This window comes from Salminus brasiliensis, chromosome 22 (genome assembly GCF_030463535.1).
Source record: "Salminus brasiliensis chromosome 22, fSalBra1.hap2, whole genome shotgun sequence".
Classification (NCBI taxonomy): Eukaryota; Metazoa; Chordata; class Actinopteri; order Characiformes; family Bryconidae; genus Salminus; species Salminus brasiliensis.
This window is the reverse complement of record NC_132899.1, coordinates 12162357-12181307: the sequence shown is the minus strand read 5'-3', so window position 1 is coordinate 12181307 and position 18951 is coordinate 12162357. Positions and strand designations below refer to the sequence as shown.

The following is an 18951-nucleotide window of genomic DNA, read 5'->3' as shown; positions in this document are numbered from 1 at the left end:
CAAATGTTGCCTGCATGCCTAAGTGCTTGGTTTTATACACCTGACACCATGGAATTGAATGGAACACCTGAATTTAATGATCTGGATGGGTGAGTGAATACTTTTGGCAATTATGTGTTTGTTGCTTAAATAATATGCTTATTATGGTGTGGATGCTGCTCATTTATTACTTTGAAGAATGTACTGGTATCAAAGTGTAGTCCCAATCAGAACAGATCCAAATCTATGCAGTATTAACTGTCAAACAATATTGTATTTGTGAAAAACATGTTTAAATGACTAACTGCAGGATGTATCTGGAGCATATGCAGATACTAGAATATCTAGTAAAACAAATCCCATAGAAACATTATTTGGTGGCAAAATCTGAAATCGTTGTTTTGTTATTTTAAGTGCAACCGTCTTACTGTTGTATTTTTAGATGGGACAAAAAAAAAAAACCAAAAAAAAAAAAAACTACTACTATTTGAATAGGCACGGCCAGTTCTAGGACGTATGATGATTCATCCACTAGATGGCAAAATTTCATTCAAAACAACTCTGCTCTATAATAAAGCACTAAATGATCACAGCACACAACAACAAAATACAAATAGGAAGAATGTGTTTACTATAAGAAAAAAAAGCTGGAAGACAGGCAGTAGTCTCTACATACAGGGAAAAAACACAGAAAGAACAGTTATGAAATACAAAATACTCTTAAGCTATAGGTTGTGCATCACAAAGCGGTGGAAATCCAAATTGTGCATCCAAGCCTCTACACAGTTCTCAGTTATAACGAAACCATCTTCACATTCGCTGCTCGGGAAACAATCTCATTAACAAAGCTGTTGTTCTGAGCCACCACATCAGCCTTCAGTTTACACAGCTCTGCTTTGATGGCTTCATCAGTCATGCCCTCAACTGACAGCGACTTCACCTTAGCCAGGAAAGACTCAATGATCTTCTCTCCTTCCTACAAGTAAATTACCACAAGAGAAATGTGCTTTTAGCTATTGCAAAAAAAAGGCGGTCACAAAATTGCAGAGTACACACATAAAAACCACTCAAAATTGCCTACCTGTTTCTCGAGGCAGCGCTTCTTGGCTTCGGGCCCTGCGTCTGCTCCTTCCTCATCAACTCTGGAGATGTTCTGGAACTCCTCAAGCTCCAGAGCTTTTTCTCGTGCGTTAGCAATTACGTGTTTGGGAAAGTTAGCTAACTCGGCTACATGAATCCCAAAGCTCTGGTCACACACACCTAATAAAGTAAAGGAATTCCGAATGAGGAAACGGACACTTAATGAACCGACTGTCTACTGTACATTAGGAACAAATCCACCTCACCCTTTTTCACCCTGTAGAGCATGGTAAGAGTGCTGTCAGTAGTCAGTGCAGTGACGTGGAGGTTGTAGACCGTAGGCACTTGCTGTGCCAGAGCAGTCAGCTCATGGAAGTGAGTAGCAAAAAGGCAGAAGGATTTGAGACGTGTGGCAATGTACTCCGAGATGGCCCAAGCCAAGCCAAAGCCATCGTATGTGGACGTGCCACGGCCCAACTCATCAATTATGATCAGAGAGTCCTCAGTGGCAGAACTGAGAGATTGGGGGAAAAAAAAAAGGGATCAAACACATCAGCTTAAAAACACAACACTTGATAATTAACTGAAATGTATGCTCATGATTAAAAGAAAAAAAACAGGACCAGATAGTGTACATGTTACCGCCATGTCGGACAGTAACTGAACAGTAGGTTCTCACAGTCAACATGTTGGATGCAGTAGAAATGGTCAGAAAGACCTGAGCAACTGACAATGGTTGTTATGGCCAGACAACTGATTTGTGGGGTGCTCCTTTGTGGTCTAAGGACAAATTCAAAATTGGCATGCAAGTATTGGGCGTGAAAGGCTGGGTGAGGCATTGGGTGAGGGCAACATAGGCCATCCCATTTAGGTGGAGCCAGCAGAAGGGCTGGTTTGACAAGTCTCCAAAATCTTCAATGAAGGTTAAGGGAGAAACAGCTTACAACACACAGTGCATCACACCCTGCTGCATGGCTGCAGACCAGTCCCCAACCCCATGGTCTCAATGGTGTTTTGGCTTGTTGGCGTATTTTAAACTGTAGTAACAACCATACTTGAAATTATGGTTAATTATGAAATCTAAATCATTTTCAAGGGAGGTTTCATTAATCTGTATGTATTCAAAGCGTATAAAATTATATTTAAGCCAGCACTGATATCCTGAATCTTATAATTAATAATAATAACCTTAAAAGAAACTAAAGAGAATGAGCTTTCCTAGGTACTGACCGTAAGATAGCAGCAGTCTCTAGCATTTCTGCCATAAAGGTGGACACCCCTTTGATCTGGCTGTCCCCTGCACCCACACGGGCCAGCACACAGTCCACCACGCTCACTTCAGCCTCATCACATGGCACGAAGCAGCCAATCTGCGCCATAAGCACAATCACACCCACCTGACGGATGTACGTGGATTTACCACCCATATTTGGACCTAGAAAGAGGACAAAACATTGCAGTGTAAAAATTTTAATAGAATATATTTGTGCTTTATAAAGATATTTACATATTATATATTGTACCCAACATCATACAATATCTCCAACATCCTTTATCAATGGCCATACTATCATAATCATCAGCTTCAATGAACCATAAAATTGAATGATCAAATAATGGAGAACCTGTAATAATGTGGAACATCTGTTCTCCTTTAGTGAAGGTCACATCATTGGGGATGAAGGCCACATCATCTTGAGCTTCTACACAAGGATGTCGAGATCCCTTCAGGATTAACTTTCCACTGCCTTTCTCCAGTATCTTTGGTCTCACATAAGGCACAGGCGCCGCATGGGACACCACCGCAAAGCTGACCACAGCATCCAGCTGGGCAATCACCTCATTCAGTGTCTGCAGTGGCTCCACATAGCCTACAGTACAAATACAGATACCAGTTTTTCCAATGAAAGTGTACAAAGGGACAGAATCACTGACACAAACACAGACATGCTCCTCACCTGCAGCGATGCTGATTATTTCTTTAACGATGGCATTCTGAGCCTCCTCATACTCCTCCCTGTTTTTAGTGTATTCCTCATTCAGAGAACTCAGCTTACTGCAAGGTGGAGTCAACAGATTTATTGAAATTACATACAAATTTTGTCATGAGTAAATAAGGAGTACAGAGTACAGTTTTTCAGTACAGTAAAACTTGACAGAGTGAATATGAATATGGGAACTTTTCAGCTCATTTTAGCATATGCTGAATGGAGCTTTTTCTGGAGTAAAATAAATATCAGATTAAAACATTACACATCTACTCATCTGCCCGATGCAGACCTAAGCAATTATCTACCAAAACCAATATGATTGATTACAGTGCATCCCTATTAGGGCTGTGCATTGACAAGAACCTGGCCATACAATACCCATCTAATACAGGTTTATGAATCAATTTATTTTAATATTTTGTGATACTGTAAGCAACATGATATATTGATATACTGTGTTTTTGTGGCGCAACAGTGGTGCACCACACCTTTGGACAAGACTCTTTACACTGCATTGACCCACCGCTGTAACATGAGTAATCTTGCAAGTTGCTTTGGATGAGAGTGTCAGCTAAATGCCATAAATGTAATGTAACGTCAATTAAATAAAAAATAATTTTTTTTTTTTTACAAAAATTATGCAATTAGAGGGCTCAGACTACATTTATGACATTTGGCAGACACTCTTATTCAGAGCGACTTACAAAAGTGCTTCGCTATTTACTCAACAATAACCTCAGCTAGTTTGAATAGACAAAAAAATTCAAAGATATCTCTAAGTCAATATAGAGACCATGATACTCTACTCTTCACCCAAGTACTCTTGGAAGAGGTGAGTCTTCAGTCGGCATTTGGACACCCAGTGGAAGTTCGTTCCACCACTTCGGTGCCAGGACAGAAAAAAGCCTGGCCGCTTCAATCTTAAGGGATGGCGGGTCAAGCCGAGCCATACTTGAAGCTCAAAGGGCTTCTACAACACTGCTATCTAGTGTTCGGATTTATTGTGCTGATGATCATTACAAAGCTGATGTTGAGGACCTTTATCTCAATAGCATAACCAGCAGCATGTTTATCAAGATCATGCTCAATCAAAATTACCCTAAACTCATCATAACAACCAATTCCTCACCTGTTGGTGAAGCGCACTCCATTCTTCTGCACATCAAGAGTTGTGAACTTCTTATTATTGCGCAGAGTCTTCTCCTCTTTGCAGGTGACACGAAAGTAGTAGCCCATCTGTGCATTGGATTCCAGCTTCATTGTCTTGCCTGCATCCAGACCTGCAGCACAGTCAAGAAAAAGGCTTGAGGAGGAAATCCAGCAGTATGTGAAAAGATCAACAAAGAGAGAAGGTTAAAGATAACAGGTCATTCTCACCAAGCTCACGAGCTGCACTGTTGAGAGCAGACTGCATGCTTTTCTCCAGCTGGTCCATGCTCTCCCTTAGTTCACTCAATGTGGGGTCAAATGAGGGCTTAACCAGGAATTCGTGGTGATCAATCTGCAGGAAGACCATCATGAGCATTAACAGCATAACTGCAAAAAGAACACAATGTACAGAACAGCAGGGATGCTATATATCATTAGCTGACCTGGTTCATGTCCAGTGTGGTTTCAATCATCTCCTGAAACTTGGAGAAGTCTGAGACGAGGTCATTGAAGGGTGAAATGAACACCCCAGTCAACAGGACTTGATGCTTTCCTGTCAGTGGTAGGAAAAGATTCAGTAAATGCAATAGTACGTACATTAAAATAACAGACCAAGCTATTTAAGGCCCTAAGAAAAGCATTCTACCTTTTTTGTTGTTGGAAATGAAGTTCTAACTGTAATTGAACTGAACTAATTGAAGGTCTCAAAGTTGCTGGCGTTCCCCAACTCCACCACTTCTACATTTCTGCAAGTTATTAAAATGTAAGTCTCTCAGAGTGGTTTCATGCAGTTATGTTCTAGAGGACTGTCTAAATTGTTCACAGTGGTAATGAAGGGAGTGGTGCATCCAGGAGTTTTATGCTTCTTAAACGTACATCACATTTTACATAAAATGGTTATGAATACACTACTTGATATCCAAGAGGTTTTCCAATAGTTTTGTGATGCTTTTACGCATCACACATTTTTTCCACTATTTTACCATTATCAACATTTCATATAGCGAAACTGAAGGAAAGGAAATCCAATCTAACATTCCTCTACAATTCAGCATTTCACATAAAAACTTTGAAACCATGGCTTTTATCAATTCAGCAATTGAATGATGCAGAAAAAATTGTACAATTCTGTTTTAACTGAATGCTATAGAAAATTATTAGGAAGAAATAAATTATTGTGATCAATAAATGTTTTATAGGATTTTATATGAACAGAATATCAACAAAACTGAATCACAAATGCAATAATGATTCAGAGAACTGCACAATGGATAAAAGATTCATCATCTTACCAGTGTGCCTCTCAAGGGCCAGCACAAGACCCGGCAGCTGGCCCACAGCCTGGTAAACCCGGTAACAGTCCTGCAGATTGGCACTCTGCCGCTGGAGCTTCTTAGCCAGACGGTTCAGGTCAGGAAAGCGCCGCAGCAGGTCCTCCTGACAGCTTTGTCTCAGCTCTGAATCCTCTACAAAACTCTCCACAAGGTCTAGCCTGTAAACAGAAAAAAAATAAATAAAATATTTCCACCATACACTACATTATATCATACACTACACATTCCATAACATTCTATATTTCCCTTAGATAATTTGTTTAATTGCAAAATTAGTTATTATAATGAAGTGTTTACTAACAAGGACCATTTAAACACATAACCGCATACACAAATGGTAAGTGCACAATTTGAAAGCTCCACCATTACACTACAATATCAGCAAATGGATCAGCAGTCAGATTCCATTTGAACACATACACTATACAGGCAAAAGTAAGGCCATCATTGTTTCTTCTGAAATCAAGGAAGGCTTTCTACTTGCTTTCCTCTAACCCAAACTCCTCCCAAAGGTACTGGATGGTGCACAATCATCCTAGAAAATACAGTTCCACTTCATACCACTTTGAGTCTCTCATTCTACTGGCAATACTCCTCTACAGGTACTAGACAATGTGTATGTAGATGTGTGCATTTGCACATCTGTGTCAACAATGGGTGCAACTTAAAGCAGCCGAATGCATGCATTAGAAGGGGTATCCATAAACATTTGGACATATAGTGTATCTCTGGGTTGGGAAAGTCCCTTTGAGTGGCTTAATTATCCCTCTGTTGATAAAAGAGCAGAGCTGGCCGGTCACCATTAATACAGAAGCATAATGTGCCATGATGTTCCAAGCTGCTGCACATCCATTTAAGCCAGCAACTTAGGAATGTGGACATGCTATAATGAGGTACGGTGCATTTCTATATCAGAAAATCCATAATGGATAAATAATTAAGCCAGGGACATAATAATAGACACCCCATATATACTTAAGTTCACACTGTGCAGAATTTATCTTATGTGCAATAGAAAACACTGGTAGTGTGCAATACCAATTCACACCACTAGATGGGGGTATTTAGCTGGACAGCGGCAGAGAATTGGCTAAACAGCTCTTGGTTAACAGCATAAGAACTGGGGGTGTCTGCCTCGCTGTCTCTCCATCATGAAGAACAGCATACACCTAAACTACACTTTTGGTATTTTGGTCATACTCAAACGCCAGCTGGTCCATGTCAATAGTTTTAGATCCTCACCTTTCCTCAATCTTGTTTTTGTCAATCAGAGGCTGTTTGAGCCACTGGTTGACCAGTCGCTGGCCTTGAGGAGTACGGCACTTGTTCAACAGCCCTGCCAGAGAATGGGTACCTGTAGGATCATCAGAACCACCCTAGAAGGGGACAGAAATGCTTTAGACCATTCTTTATCAGTGAGAAAAACGCATCATAGAGAATAAACTGCAGCGTTATACCTAAGTGATCAGATGCAAGTACACTGGTGCAAGGCTAAGGAACTGTCTGCTGTTTCATATCAGTTTTGGTTTGTTCTGTTAGACCAATTAAGACTTTCCACCACGGCTCAGTTGAGATGCATGCTGTCTACACACCCCTGCATTGTGGCTCAGAGGTTACTTGGGTCGCTGCCAAAGCAACTCTTAAACATGGCTTAGAGGCTTAAAACTGGGACAGCCACCTGAGCAAGTCTACATTATGACTTGGAGGCTCTACAGACCTGCAGCTGAAACCTGCAGAGGAACTGTGCATAAAAAACAGAAATCCTACCCAACAACTTAACAGACCACTACAGTGGCAATGTCTAACCTGAAAGAGGTTAAGAGCCTGCACGGCAGCATTGTCCAAACGCATGTACTGGTTGAGATCGAAGGCGGTCATCTTGAAGGAACCAAAATTGGCCTCATCTGACAGAAGGTCCAGATATTTGATGACTGCTGCCAAACAGGACACAGCGATCTGAAAAAAAGCAGCAACCAAAAGCATTTACTTATCATCCGTGTTAAATATGTAGGACTATGACTACATTCTGTAAGCTGTGTGCAATTATTGTGAAGATCAATTGGAGATTAAAGTTTCCTATGAAAGCTTCATGAGAAATGATTCATGATACAGCTTAAAAATAAGCACCTTAGAGTTAAGAGATTTATTTACAGACATCCGATCTGTGCAAACTGCAGAACATTTTACTAATTGCTTGATTTCTTTTGACAGGTCATGGGACAGAAATACACAATAGGCATAATGTCAGCACAGAAAATAATAAGTGGCCTACTAATGTTACACATTCTTGGTTAGTTATTCCTGGACAAATTACATAAGGGCACATCATCTCTTACATGTGGGAAAAGCTTGGTTTGTAAAAGTACACCTCACTATTAATGTTGCCAGAATTTGAAAGCACTGCCACACTAAAATATCAAAAAATTATTTGTTATTATTTAAATATGTATACACTACATGGACAAAAGTATTGGGACATGGACAAGAGCATTAGTGAGGACAAGATATGGGATGATCCGCCACCTCACCTCATTCCCAACTCATCCCAAACTTTTGTATGGAGCACCGCCCTCATTGCAGAGAACACAGTTCCACAGCTCAATGCTGGGTGGGCTTTAAACCCCTCTAGCTTATGTCCGGCATTAAGTATGGTGCCAATAGGTTCATGTTTATCTGCTTCAGATGAGAGTCCTATTCGATTGACGGTACTTCTCAACAGGAACTAGACAAACAGTGTGCGTGGATTTGCACATCTGTGTCAGTAATGACTGCAACTTAAAGTAGCTGAATGCAGTCATTTATTATAAGGGGTGTCCACAAACATCTGGATATAGTTTACATCTAATATACGTTTATATATTAACAATAAAACATCTCACTTTAGGGAATATATGTACATCATTCTTTTCTCCACATGTTGGCCTTCCATATGTGTCTAAACATTTGGACATAGTGTATATTAATTCCAAAAATCCCACATTTGCCCACCTGTAAGCCACCCTAATCACTGCTTTCAATAGATGAGATTCAGATACTAAAATACTAAAAATATCTATACATGATAGGTGTCCTAAAAAACCCAATCTCAAATTCACAGACCTGTCTTTCCATTTCTGGAAGTGCAGCGCTCGACACAGACTCTCCCTTGCGAGCCTTTAGCAAGCGGTTCAGATCCTGAACTATGTCTTTAGTTGTGAACTCTGTCTTCTTTCTGTCTGAAAGGAGGATGCCGCCACGCTGTATCACCTAAAGCATAAACACAAACAAAAACAACAATCAGTTCCTCATCACGAGATCAAACACAGTAAACACTCTTCAGTCATATTTGTATGCCGGACAGCAGTTACCTGTCTAAGTTTGCCAACATCTCCAGCCATATCGCCCCCAGGAAGCACACACTCCTTGGGACCAATCTGCACTAGGAGAGCTTCTAGATTAGAGAACTGGTCATTATCTGGAAACTCGCAGACACCCATTTTTCGGAGAGTGGAGTCCACATATCCGACACCCACAACACGCTGTCCATCACCTCCTGTGCCTAAACGGATTCCCACCACACCAGTAGCGCCTTCCCCCAGACCTCCCCCACCAAACAGAATCTCCTCAAACTGGGTCAAGTTCCCTGGAGAGGCCTAAAATAGAAGCAAACGACAAGCAAAGAAAAAAATGTGTAAATAAATGGACTTAAATTAAATTAAGTAAAAAATAACTTTCCATTACATACTCACAGCTAAACCAGGCATTTTGGGCACTCTTGGTTTTTTACCTTGTAGGCGATTTGCCAGTCATGATCCTTGCTGCTTTTGCCGCCTGCCTTATTCTTGTATACTTCCACACGGTACTGCCTGACCAGCAGAAGGTCCCTCACAAATGACTCAAAGTTCATCTTACTCAGGACCACACCTTCCAACCTCCTGCTTCCTGCAGTTCAGGACAAGCACAGCAAAATGTTACTATAATAGAGCAGTGGCTCTCAAGCCTGGTCCTGGAGAACCACTTCCCTGCCCGCTCTAGTGTTCTTTGCTTCAACACAGGAAGGACTTCTTCATTAGTTACATTAGGCATGCTGGGGAAAGGGACCGCGCAAAGCAGTCCTACTCCAGGACCAGAACTGAGACCAAATACTGTAGAACAATAAATTCTCAAGAATGCTGCATGTCGACACACACACACACACAAATGAGGTTGGGAATGGGATTACAGTAAATGGTAAGTGTAGATTAGTGCTTAAAACTGTTACAGAACAAAAGTACTAACTAACTAAATCACACCTTCAATCAATGATTGTTTTCCTACAGCCTCAACGAAAGTCATGGGGATACTTGAATCTTCGTTTTTGCCCCAATGTACAGTCGACCCCTAAATTCCACAACACACCCCAAAATATAAATTAGTGGACGAACTACAACACCACATCCCAGTCCATATACTTCCACGAAGTCTCATGACACTGACATATGGCACAGCTTAATCTTCCTTGCTCATTTTCAAATAAAAGAGCTTATGTAGTAAACATGGGTAACTTCTCAAAGCGCTCTGATCACTCTACAGTCCAAACATGCAAACTACTTATTAAAACCAGCCTTTTCAAATGCAGTGCACATATGACGTCACGAAACCAAACTCATTTACATACATTTCCCCCCCATCACCATCACACACAGCTGTGCAGCTCTGCTTGATCATACTTGTGTTATAAGAGGTCTCGCCCTGCACTGCTCATGGGCAACCAATCAGCCTGGAGGTCTTTTACACCTCAGGCTTAAGGCCACAGTACCCCAACCAGCTAAACACAAAGATAACCTTCTAGTGTTTGCTGTTACTTTACACACACACACATACATACATACATACATACATATATACACACACACACACTTTATTTAATTTAATTTATTTAATTATTAAAAATGTAAAGTTAGTTACTACTGTAAACTAATGAACTTATTATTTAATAACCAGATAATAAAATTAGATTAATGTGTCACATGTAGGGTCATATGTGGTACATCCACTACTGAGATAAAATAGAAACAAAAAACAATATATATATATATATATATATATATATATATATATATATATATATATAATTTAAACAAATATTATATATATATATATTTTATTATTTTCTTTAATTTTATTTCAGTAGTGGATGTACCACATATGACCCTACATGTGACACATTAATCTAATTTTATTATCTGGTTATTAAATAATAAGTTCATTAGTTTACAGTAGTAACTAACTTTACATTTTTAATAATTAAATAAAATAAGTGTGTGTATGTATGTATGTATGTATGTGTGTGTAAAGTAAAAGCAAACACTAGAAGGTTATCTTTGTGTTTAGCTGGTTGGGGTACTGTGGCCTTAAGCCTGAGGTGTAGCTAAATTACCTCCAGGCTGATATTTTTCTTTTAATTATTATAATTAATTATTTATTTATTTAAAGTAACAAAGGCCATAAAACATATAATATATAGAATAGAAACATATTACTTGGTACATAAGCTATTAAAAAGGACTTAACTAGCTAATAATACACAGCATATTTAAGGGCACTTGCTTGATGCCCTTGTTTACAGAACTGTCGACTTGAGACACGAGCAGCGTGAGAGCTAATCCGTTAGCCAGCCACAAGAGGCCAGCTAGCAAACGGCGTTAGCCATTTCTGCAAAGCGGTGAAGAAGATACAATCTTCTGAAAAGAACTTTAAAGGAGAAGCTTGAGATGCTGGTAAGAGTGTTAAGTTTCTAGTCCCCGCCTGGCTGAGCAAGAGCCCTCGCTACCTCACCTGAGCCGAGGTGTTTGATGACTCCATTAGTCTTGAAGACTTCTTTAGCAGCAAAGAGCGCATCTTTTCCATGCACGGTGTAGTAATCATTACGGTCAAACACTCGCACTGTAGTGTCTGGTTTTTCGGGCATAGAAAAGTAGAAGTTTATGAACCCGTTTTCGGAAGCGCTGTCCATGGACAGATTCTGCTTCGGCTGCACCGCCATGCTGGAATCTCCCGCCACCGACACAGCGAGGGGCGGGGCTTCCTCCCTCTGTGCCCTTCTAACGCAGCAGTGTGGCGGATTGAACGCTGCCACCTACAGCACATCTAAAACGCTACCAGCGATATAAGCCATCATTTTTACTACTAAACTTAAATAAAGGATCTATGTAATGCATCGCCCCTACTAAAACTCTTATTTCAGATTTTTTTAAATTTGTAATAATATCAGATAAACTCTTTCTGACTAAATACTGCCAGGAAGACATCTTGATATTAATCACATTCTCTCTTTTATATAATTACAATTTTACAAATAAAAAATGATTGGATATCTGCAATTAAATAAGCAATAAGCAATAAAAATGCTAGCTAATTCCACAGGTGTCTATCAGCCCCGCCTTGTGGAAACATAGGCCCTCCCCAAGAGACAGGTCAGTGACCACCCACATAGCATTGTGCATGGAAGATGGCAGAATGCAGAAGAAAAGTCACTGTCCAAATATTCCTCTACTCAAGAAAGTCCAATCTATAAATCTGTCTAAAATCTATAAATCAATCTAAAATCAATGCATTGCTACAATACAGTTTTCAATAGTTTGGAAGTTTGGAGCTGGATAGCCACATTGCTAACAGCTGGGCAACAGCTGGGTTGGAGCCGCGCTGAAAACAGAACCAGCAGTCGGGCTCAGCAGACTTGGAGTGTGCTAGCTGTGATGCCAACAACTGGCCTTGGCATGGTTCACAAAAAAATCACACAGAAACAAACTCAGGCAGGACATGGGGAGAAGCAGTGGTCACAAAGATCACGGCACAGACTCTGCAAAATCGCTGCCTCTTTATCAGAGATACTATAAATGTTATAAAAAGCTTTGTCCTTATTTAATGCTTGTCTGTGTTAAGCAGCAGCTTTCTCTGGGCTGCAACACCATACTGAGGCCGCCAGCAGGACAAGGGAGGTGTGACTGAATATGGTCTGAGATGCTGGTGCTCTAGTGCGGTCTCTAGTTGCAGAAAGAGTTACATAGCACTCCTTTACTACTGCAATTCATAGTTAATTTATAGATATGTGGACCTGGGATTTGTTTGTGTTTTTGTGACTAATAGTCAAGTCAAGTTAAGTCAAATTTATTTGTATAGCACTTTTTACAACTGTTGTTGTCACACAGTAGTTTTACATAATTGGTAATTAGTAAAAGACAGAAAAAAAGAAAAATAAATAACATAAAAAAACATGAAAAATCTAAGACCCCCAGTGAGCAAAGCAACGGCGACAGTGGCAAGGAAAAACTCCCTCAGAGCTGGAGGAAGAAACCTTGGGAACCAAGACTCACAAGGGGGACCCGATCCATCCTCCTCTGAATAGAACTATTTATGATTACTTTATGATTATATTTATGATTATACTATTAAGTATTGATAAAAGTTACCAAACCATCTATACTGTTGAACTGATCATAATCATAATATTAAATAAAATCATGGTGTAGTATAACTTAATATAGTCATGGCAGTAATGATAGGTAATAGTGGTAATATTAATAGTGGCAAATAGTTGATAGTTGAGTCCGTGTGGCAGATAGTTAAGAGCCTGGGCTAATAGCATAATAAATGAAGGCTCTTTCATATCGAGCAAAAACAAGAACCCACAGATTAAAAACGTTCATCATTTTTATTATAGACACAAGAAGTTTGTCTGCAGTGAAATTCTTCGTTAAACATTCTCAGAGATGTTGCAGTAGATGGGGGCATAAATACAGAAGTCAGTGCAGTCACTGATCTGCTGGTTAGAAGAACACAGTTAGAAGAAGTTAGGTTGCTGACGTCTCAGACCTCCAGACCTCTTATAGATGTGTTCAGTTCATTAAGTTCACCTGATTAACCTTAGGATGAACTAGGTATTGGATGGTAACTGTAAACGCTGGGCTTCCTTGAGGAGAGCTTTGTAAATGATTAAGAAAACACATTCACTTTATGTGTATTTATTCCAATGGACTTGTTTAATATCTGTGTACAGAAAGAGCAGTGTAGCACAAACTAGAATCCCCCACACATAAATGCCACATATCCAGAACCTTACTGAATAAGACTGTAGTAATAATTGGCATCATAATAATAAATTCTTAGCACACATTTAAACAATCAAACAAACAACTTATTACACTACAATTTAGTATTAAGTAGAGTTTCAGTTTAGATTTATTACAGCATCTCAAAGAGGAAAACAGAAGGAGAAAAAATTCCTGGTCTGAATTCACATAAAATAATTGATAAATAACCTCTTACATAGTATGTTTATTATTCAGTTATTAATCCTAATGCAGAAACTAGTATTTGGTAACTAATCTTGTGGAATACCACAGGGTTCTACTTTGGGACCTATGAAATGTGTTGTTAATTTTGACAGTAATGTAGTTATGAGATTGATGAAGTGTGGGCTTAAATACAGAGGTCTAAGGGATTAACTTAATATTTCAAATATATTGTCAAATATGTTTTTGCCGGTCCTGACCTTGACCTTGATCTTGCTGACCTGAAAGAGTAAAATGTCCTGATCTGAATCCACACAAACTGTTACAATGTGTTGTCAGGTGTTCCAGATTCCACCGACCGGAAGTTCAGCTAAAAGTCTAAATGTCCTCCATTTCACTCGTCTGACAAAAAAACAAAAAAACAAAAAAATAATCAAAACATGCATATCTGCAATACTCAGTACATCAGCCTGATTCCTACAGCAGCATAAACACTTCATTTGACTTAGTTTAAGCTATTTTCTCTTAATTCAAGTTTAGGACAAAGATCACGCAAAACCTTGCCTCTCCATTTTTGCTTTTATTTTTTATTTTTTACTTTCTGACACAATGTGAACCTGGCAGTTGATAGGTCTTATATTGTGTCCACACGTTATGACGAATGAACTAATAGAAATGCTCCAAAATGACTTGATCCTTCTCTTGTAAAGCTGTTCTTTTTGAGATACAAGGTGTTTGCTCGACAGCAACAATATTAAGAATTCTATAGAATATTAAATATCCGCTTCATTATTAAGAAAGACATTGACCTCTAGGCACTTTATTCATAATTTTTATGAAGATTCATAAAAAGAATATCATCAGTGAACTGACCTGAGCCTTTTCATATTGGCCTCGCTTTTGTCTTCTGACCAGGAACTAAAGAGGAGAGGAAAATTAGCTTTCCATACATGGCAAAACAATGCACACTACAGTACAATACATATCTGTAGAAATCTGTCTTACATGGTGACCAACCAGAAAGAGAAGCCCAAGAACAGCGGCCAGGACGAGCACAACAGTGATCGTAAGGATTCCAAATGTGAGCTTCTGCATTCCAGCAGTGGGTGCCTCCTCCTCCTCTTCCTCCTTCTCCTCCTCCTCATAGTATACCACAATGTTGTCTATCTCCAGCTTTTGACCTGTGCCCTCAAACATCATTTGGTCAATCTGAGAAAGTTCAAAATCACCAATAAATAAACACACTAAATAATCTTATTTTTAATAGTTATATTTGTAAGCTGACGTTCTCACATCTTCCTTCATGTAATAGCCCAATCCAGACAGGTCCTGTGTATGATCTCCAATGTCATTTTTCAAATCCAGAGTGATGAGACGGGCATTAGCATCATACTACAGAAACACAATGTGGCATGTGTAAAGTGTAAAGTAAAGAATTACCAGCAGAAAGTAAATACAGGTTTTTATTGTATGTTTAAATGCATTATTTGACGTAAATCTAGAAGGAAAGTACCCAAAATAAGGGGTTCTTTGAATTATGCAATAGAAGAACCTTTCTTGTGTCTCATAGAGAATCAGTTTGTATAAGTTGTGTTCATTTTCTTTAAAGGTTCTTTATCAACTTAAAGTTTCTTCACAGTCACATTTCTTTCAAAAATGGTTCTTCTATGGTATCACAGAACCCTTTGTAGCATCCTCTAGAGTTTAGCAGTGGATAATATGACAGAAATGAATAACACTAACTGATACTAATTTATAATTAACCCCCGACATGCAAGGTTTATTAATCAGTTATTAGCCCTAATGCTATAACTATTATTTGGTAACAAAACAAATTAAATACAGGCTTTAAGGGCTTAACTTAATATTTTAGATACAATATGTTCTGACCTTGACCTTCATCTTGCTGACCTGCTTCTGGTCCTGAATGGCATGGGCAAGAAAACTGTAAATAAGTAACCATATCCCAATTACCACCACAATGTCTTGGTACTTGTTTATTATTAACTGTACATGAGGAAAAGACACAATACATCAAAGCTTTAACAAAGTCACAAGATGCCCACAACTCACCTCTGCAGCGGGGAAGTCTCTAGGGGTTTACTGATCTTTTTGTGGTTCAACTGGTTACGACCCTGGCTGTGGAAAAAGAAAAAGGAGGAAAAAGAACATTCAATATTCAGAAATCTCAGCTTCTTCATATCAATGCTGATGCTATTTGGAGTCAGTAAAACTCAACATAGAGTAAAAACTATAAAGTACCGGAGATGCAATCACAAGAAACCATTAGAAACCACACAGTTACTTCAGTATTTGATTCCATTATTTCACATGGCATCACACCTACTCTGTCTCCACCAGCTCATCACAATTCAGGTTTCTGTCACCCTTGTCAGAGGTGTGCACTCCCGCACTGTCGACACACCAGCAGACATCAATGTTATTACACTGCTTGGCCTTGAAGAGCCCGTTGGACTCACAATCTGGATCGTAAAGTTCATCGCTATCAGCCAGAGCTGTTTCTGTGGGCTTATTCTGCGAGGATGAAGGATGTCGAAGGCGGTACATCTCTGCCTTCATCAGAAAGCATTTTGGAATCTCTGACGAAGAAAAGAAAAGAGAACGGAAAAGGTCAGTCGAAGTTCAAGTCAACTTTACATTAGTTGGGAAACTGAGTAGAGTAAGTGAAACAGAGTTAGCAGTTAGCAGAAAAGGGTTCTACATACGTTCTTTAACTCATGGAAGAACCATTAAACCAGTCAAAGAAGCATTTACGCATTCCAGTGGTCTGAGATGTATGATTCCATAATCCAAATAATATATATATATATATATATATATATATATATATATATATATATATATATATATATATATATATATATATAATTTTTTTTAAATAAATTATTTTATTATGAAGAACCTTGAAGAACCCCTTTTTAAAGGGAGCACAAACGGGAGCCTGCATATGTAAGAAACTGAACAGTGTATAAACATTCAGAGAAGACCAATACTTCCAACAAACCACATACCTGCAGTGCAGTTAAGAATTTGCCTTTGCCCTTCACCAACATTGATATAACACTGGCATGAAGGTTCATCACAAGTGACCCAGCTCAGAGAGCCACAGGAGCCTCAAACATTAACAAAAGAAGGTTGTTAAGATTTGATATGAAAATATAACAAATAAAGTAAAAAAGGATCAAATTAAGTTTGGAAAACCTGACCTCAAAAACGGCTTTCAACAGGGACTGACCTTTAGCAATGGTACAGGACACAAGCTGCTTTAAATGTAAGCCGTTTGTATTACAATATACTTACAAGCGTGTGATCGTCCCACGAACAACAACAAAAAGAGCACCAGGTTTCCAGGTGAAGTCATGTCAGTGAGGGGAGAGCAGCTTACTGACCATTTCAGTATGACACACTGCGTTTTCACACTGAAAAATCTCCCTATTCAAAAGGGGCGGAGACCTTCTGGACAAGCCATTAAACCTAACAAGCTGAACAGCCCTGTTCTAGGCCCGCTGCTGTTCTGAACGCATTACATTAATAAGCTACTGTGAAGAAACACAACAATTAGTTTATCTATTTAGCCCAGTTCTGACCCAAACACACAGGAGATTATAACAATAGATTTGTTTTGTTTTAATAATGTTTCTTTTTGCTTGTTTTCGGAAACAATAACTAATAAACGTACCACAGAAAAATCATCACCACCACAACATTCTAGTGCAGAGTAGTAAAATAGTCCTGCTTATCATATTACCTGTGTTTCTTCTTAATCAGGTCTTACAATAAGATACAAATTGAAGCATTAGTGGTATATTAAACTTTCTTTCTTATTTTTAACAAATAATGTTTCACCGGTCATTTAAAGAAGTGTTATTTGGTTCCTTTTAAAACAACCAACCAACATATTAGATACTAGACTACATACTTGAGTTGAATTTCTGCACCACCACCTGTACCTTTGCTCCCTCTCAGATGAAGGAAAACTAGTAAGAGGTAAGTATATGCTGAATTCTACTAAACTGGTAAGACAACTTATGTTGAAATTGTTCTGAGTGTTAATTATTATTATTTTTTTAACCAGCCATAGATTTTAATACACATTTTAATTCAAAACTGGATGCAGTTCTATGTCCTGTGGCATCTATGCCAGGTAAATACTGTATACGCACTTCACACTATTCCCTTAAACAGCCGTTGGCTCTCTTTCGTACTTTATAGTATTACAGACTGACAAAAAAGCAAATACACAAATGCACAAAGGATATAGGAAAAGAGTAAGAATAATGAACACATTCTACACAAATTTTCCACGTTTACTTCACTAAATCTGGATTTACGTTTACATTTACATTTACATTTATGGTAATTAGCTGACGCTCTTATCCAGAGCGACTTACAAGGTTACTCGTATTACAGAGGTGGGCCAACCTAGTGTTAGGAGTCTTGCCCAGGGACTCTTATTGGTGTAAGTGACGTTTACAAATGACCTAGCTAGAACATTCTGGTTAGTACAACTTTTGGTCTTTTTGATTTGTCAGTGAAGTTTTCAGGATGTTCCTGTTTTGTTTAGTTTTTTTTACTGCTGAAAGACATGGTTTGTCTTAGGCCTTATTTGAGTCGTATTAGTTTGAACAGAGGAGACTCGCCAGTGTAATATGTGAGGGATCTGATTGGGCGATTTGTTCTTGATGAAGTTTCTGCGTAGTTACTTCAAATTCCCGCACGTAGCTCAAATTACTATTCATAGGCCAGATGTACAGAAAGTCAGCATTGCACAAAAGTTGCAGCATGCCCTAACAATAACAACACAGAGCGTGACCACGTCTGTTCACTGGCTTTGTTATTTTATCCCTGAGATTTAAATATGGCTACTAATACTGAGGGTCATTCACTCCAGATTACAGACAGACAAAAAAGTAATTAGTGATAAAAAAAGTAATTATATTTTGGTTATTTGTTTTTTTTATTTGTCTTGTTTTCAGAATGTTTTTAAACATGTATTCATTTATTCTCATAACTGAAGTTGAGGTTTTTCACATTTGGTAAACATAAAAAAATAATGCAAGAACATAATTTTTTTATTATCAGTGCAAATTCAGAAAATATTATTTTCTAGTTTTAAATAAATGATCCATCCATCTGCAACATTAA

General features: G+C 38.7%; 2 protein-coding genes across 3 annotated transcripts; both read right to left on the bottom strand.

The window, feature by feature from the left end:
* Positions 1-585: 585 nt before the first annotated feature.
* Positions 586-11544, bottom strand: msh2 (mutS homolog 2 (E. coli)). 2 transcript variants are annotated; one of them, XM_072666837.1, is made up of 17 exons: positions 11330-11368; positions 9805-9892; positions 9300-9454; positions 8881-9165; positions 8633-8779; positions 7340-7489; positions 6776-6909; positions 5492-5691; positions 4643-4752; positions 4428-4551; positions 4180-4330; positions 3018-3115; positions 2685-2930; positions 2290-2494; positions 1326-1573; positions 1061-1239; positions 586-955 (listed from the first exon to the last, which is right to left on the bottom strand). In XM_072666837.1, the coding sequence occupies exons 1-17, from the start codon at positions 11354-11356 to the stop codon at positions 773-775; spliced, it is 2730 nt and encodes a 909-aa protein (XP_072522938.1). In that variant the 5' UTR covers positions 11357-11368; the 3' UTR covers positions 586-772. The 2 variants fall into 2 exon arrangements, with proteins under 2 accessions (XP_072522938.1, XP_072522937.1); XM_072666836.1 differs by lacking the exon at positions 9805-9892 and having other exon boundaries at positions 11330-11544.
* Positions 11545-14163: 2619 nt separating this feature from the next.
* LOC140544290 (epithelial cell adhesion molecule-like) lies at positions 14164-17167 on the bottom strand. Its single transcript, XM_072667758.1, has 9 exons — positions 17107-17167; positions 16818-16919; positions 16133-16385; positions 15859-15924; positions 15676-15730; positions 15079-15177; positions 14803-14994; positions 14659-14703; positions 14164-14187 (listed from the first exon to the last, which is right to left on the bottom strand). Exons 1-9 carry the CDS (start codon positions 17165-17167, stop codon positions 14164-14166), a joined length of 897 nt encoding a protein of 298 aa, XP_072523859.1.
* Between the last annotated feature and the right edge of the window lie 1784 nt (positions 17168-18951).

Coding starts and splice junctions, on each gene's coding strand:
- msh2 (XM_072666836.1), bottom strand. CDS start 11,537: ATGGCGGTGCAGCCGAAGCAGAATCTGTCCATGGACAGCGCTTCCGAA. Junction 3,116..4,179: donor GGAGTGCGCTTCACCAACAG/GTGAGGAATTGG, acceptor TCCACCTTGCAG/TAAGCTGAGTTCTCTGAATG. Junction 2,495..2,684: donor GATGTTCCACATTATTACAG/GTTCTCCATTAT, acceptor TCCTCTTTCTAG/GTCCAAATATGGGTGGTAAA.
- LOC140544290 (XM_072667758.1), bottom strand. CDS start 17,167: ATGACTTCACCTGGAAACCTGGTGCTCTTTTTGTTGTTGTTCGTGGGA. Junction 16,920..17,106: donor CGTGGGACGATCACACGCTT/GTAAGTATATTG, acceptor TTAATGTTTGAG/GCTCCTGTGGCTCTCTGAGC. Junction 15,731..15,858: donor GAGACTTCCCCGCTGCAGAG/GTGAGTTGTGGG, acceptor ACTTATTTACAG/TTTTCTTGCCCATGCCATTC.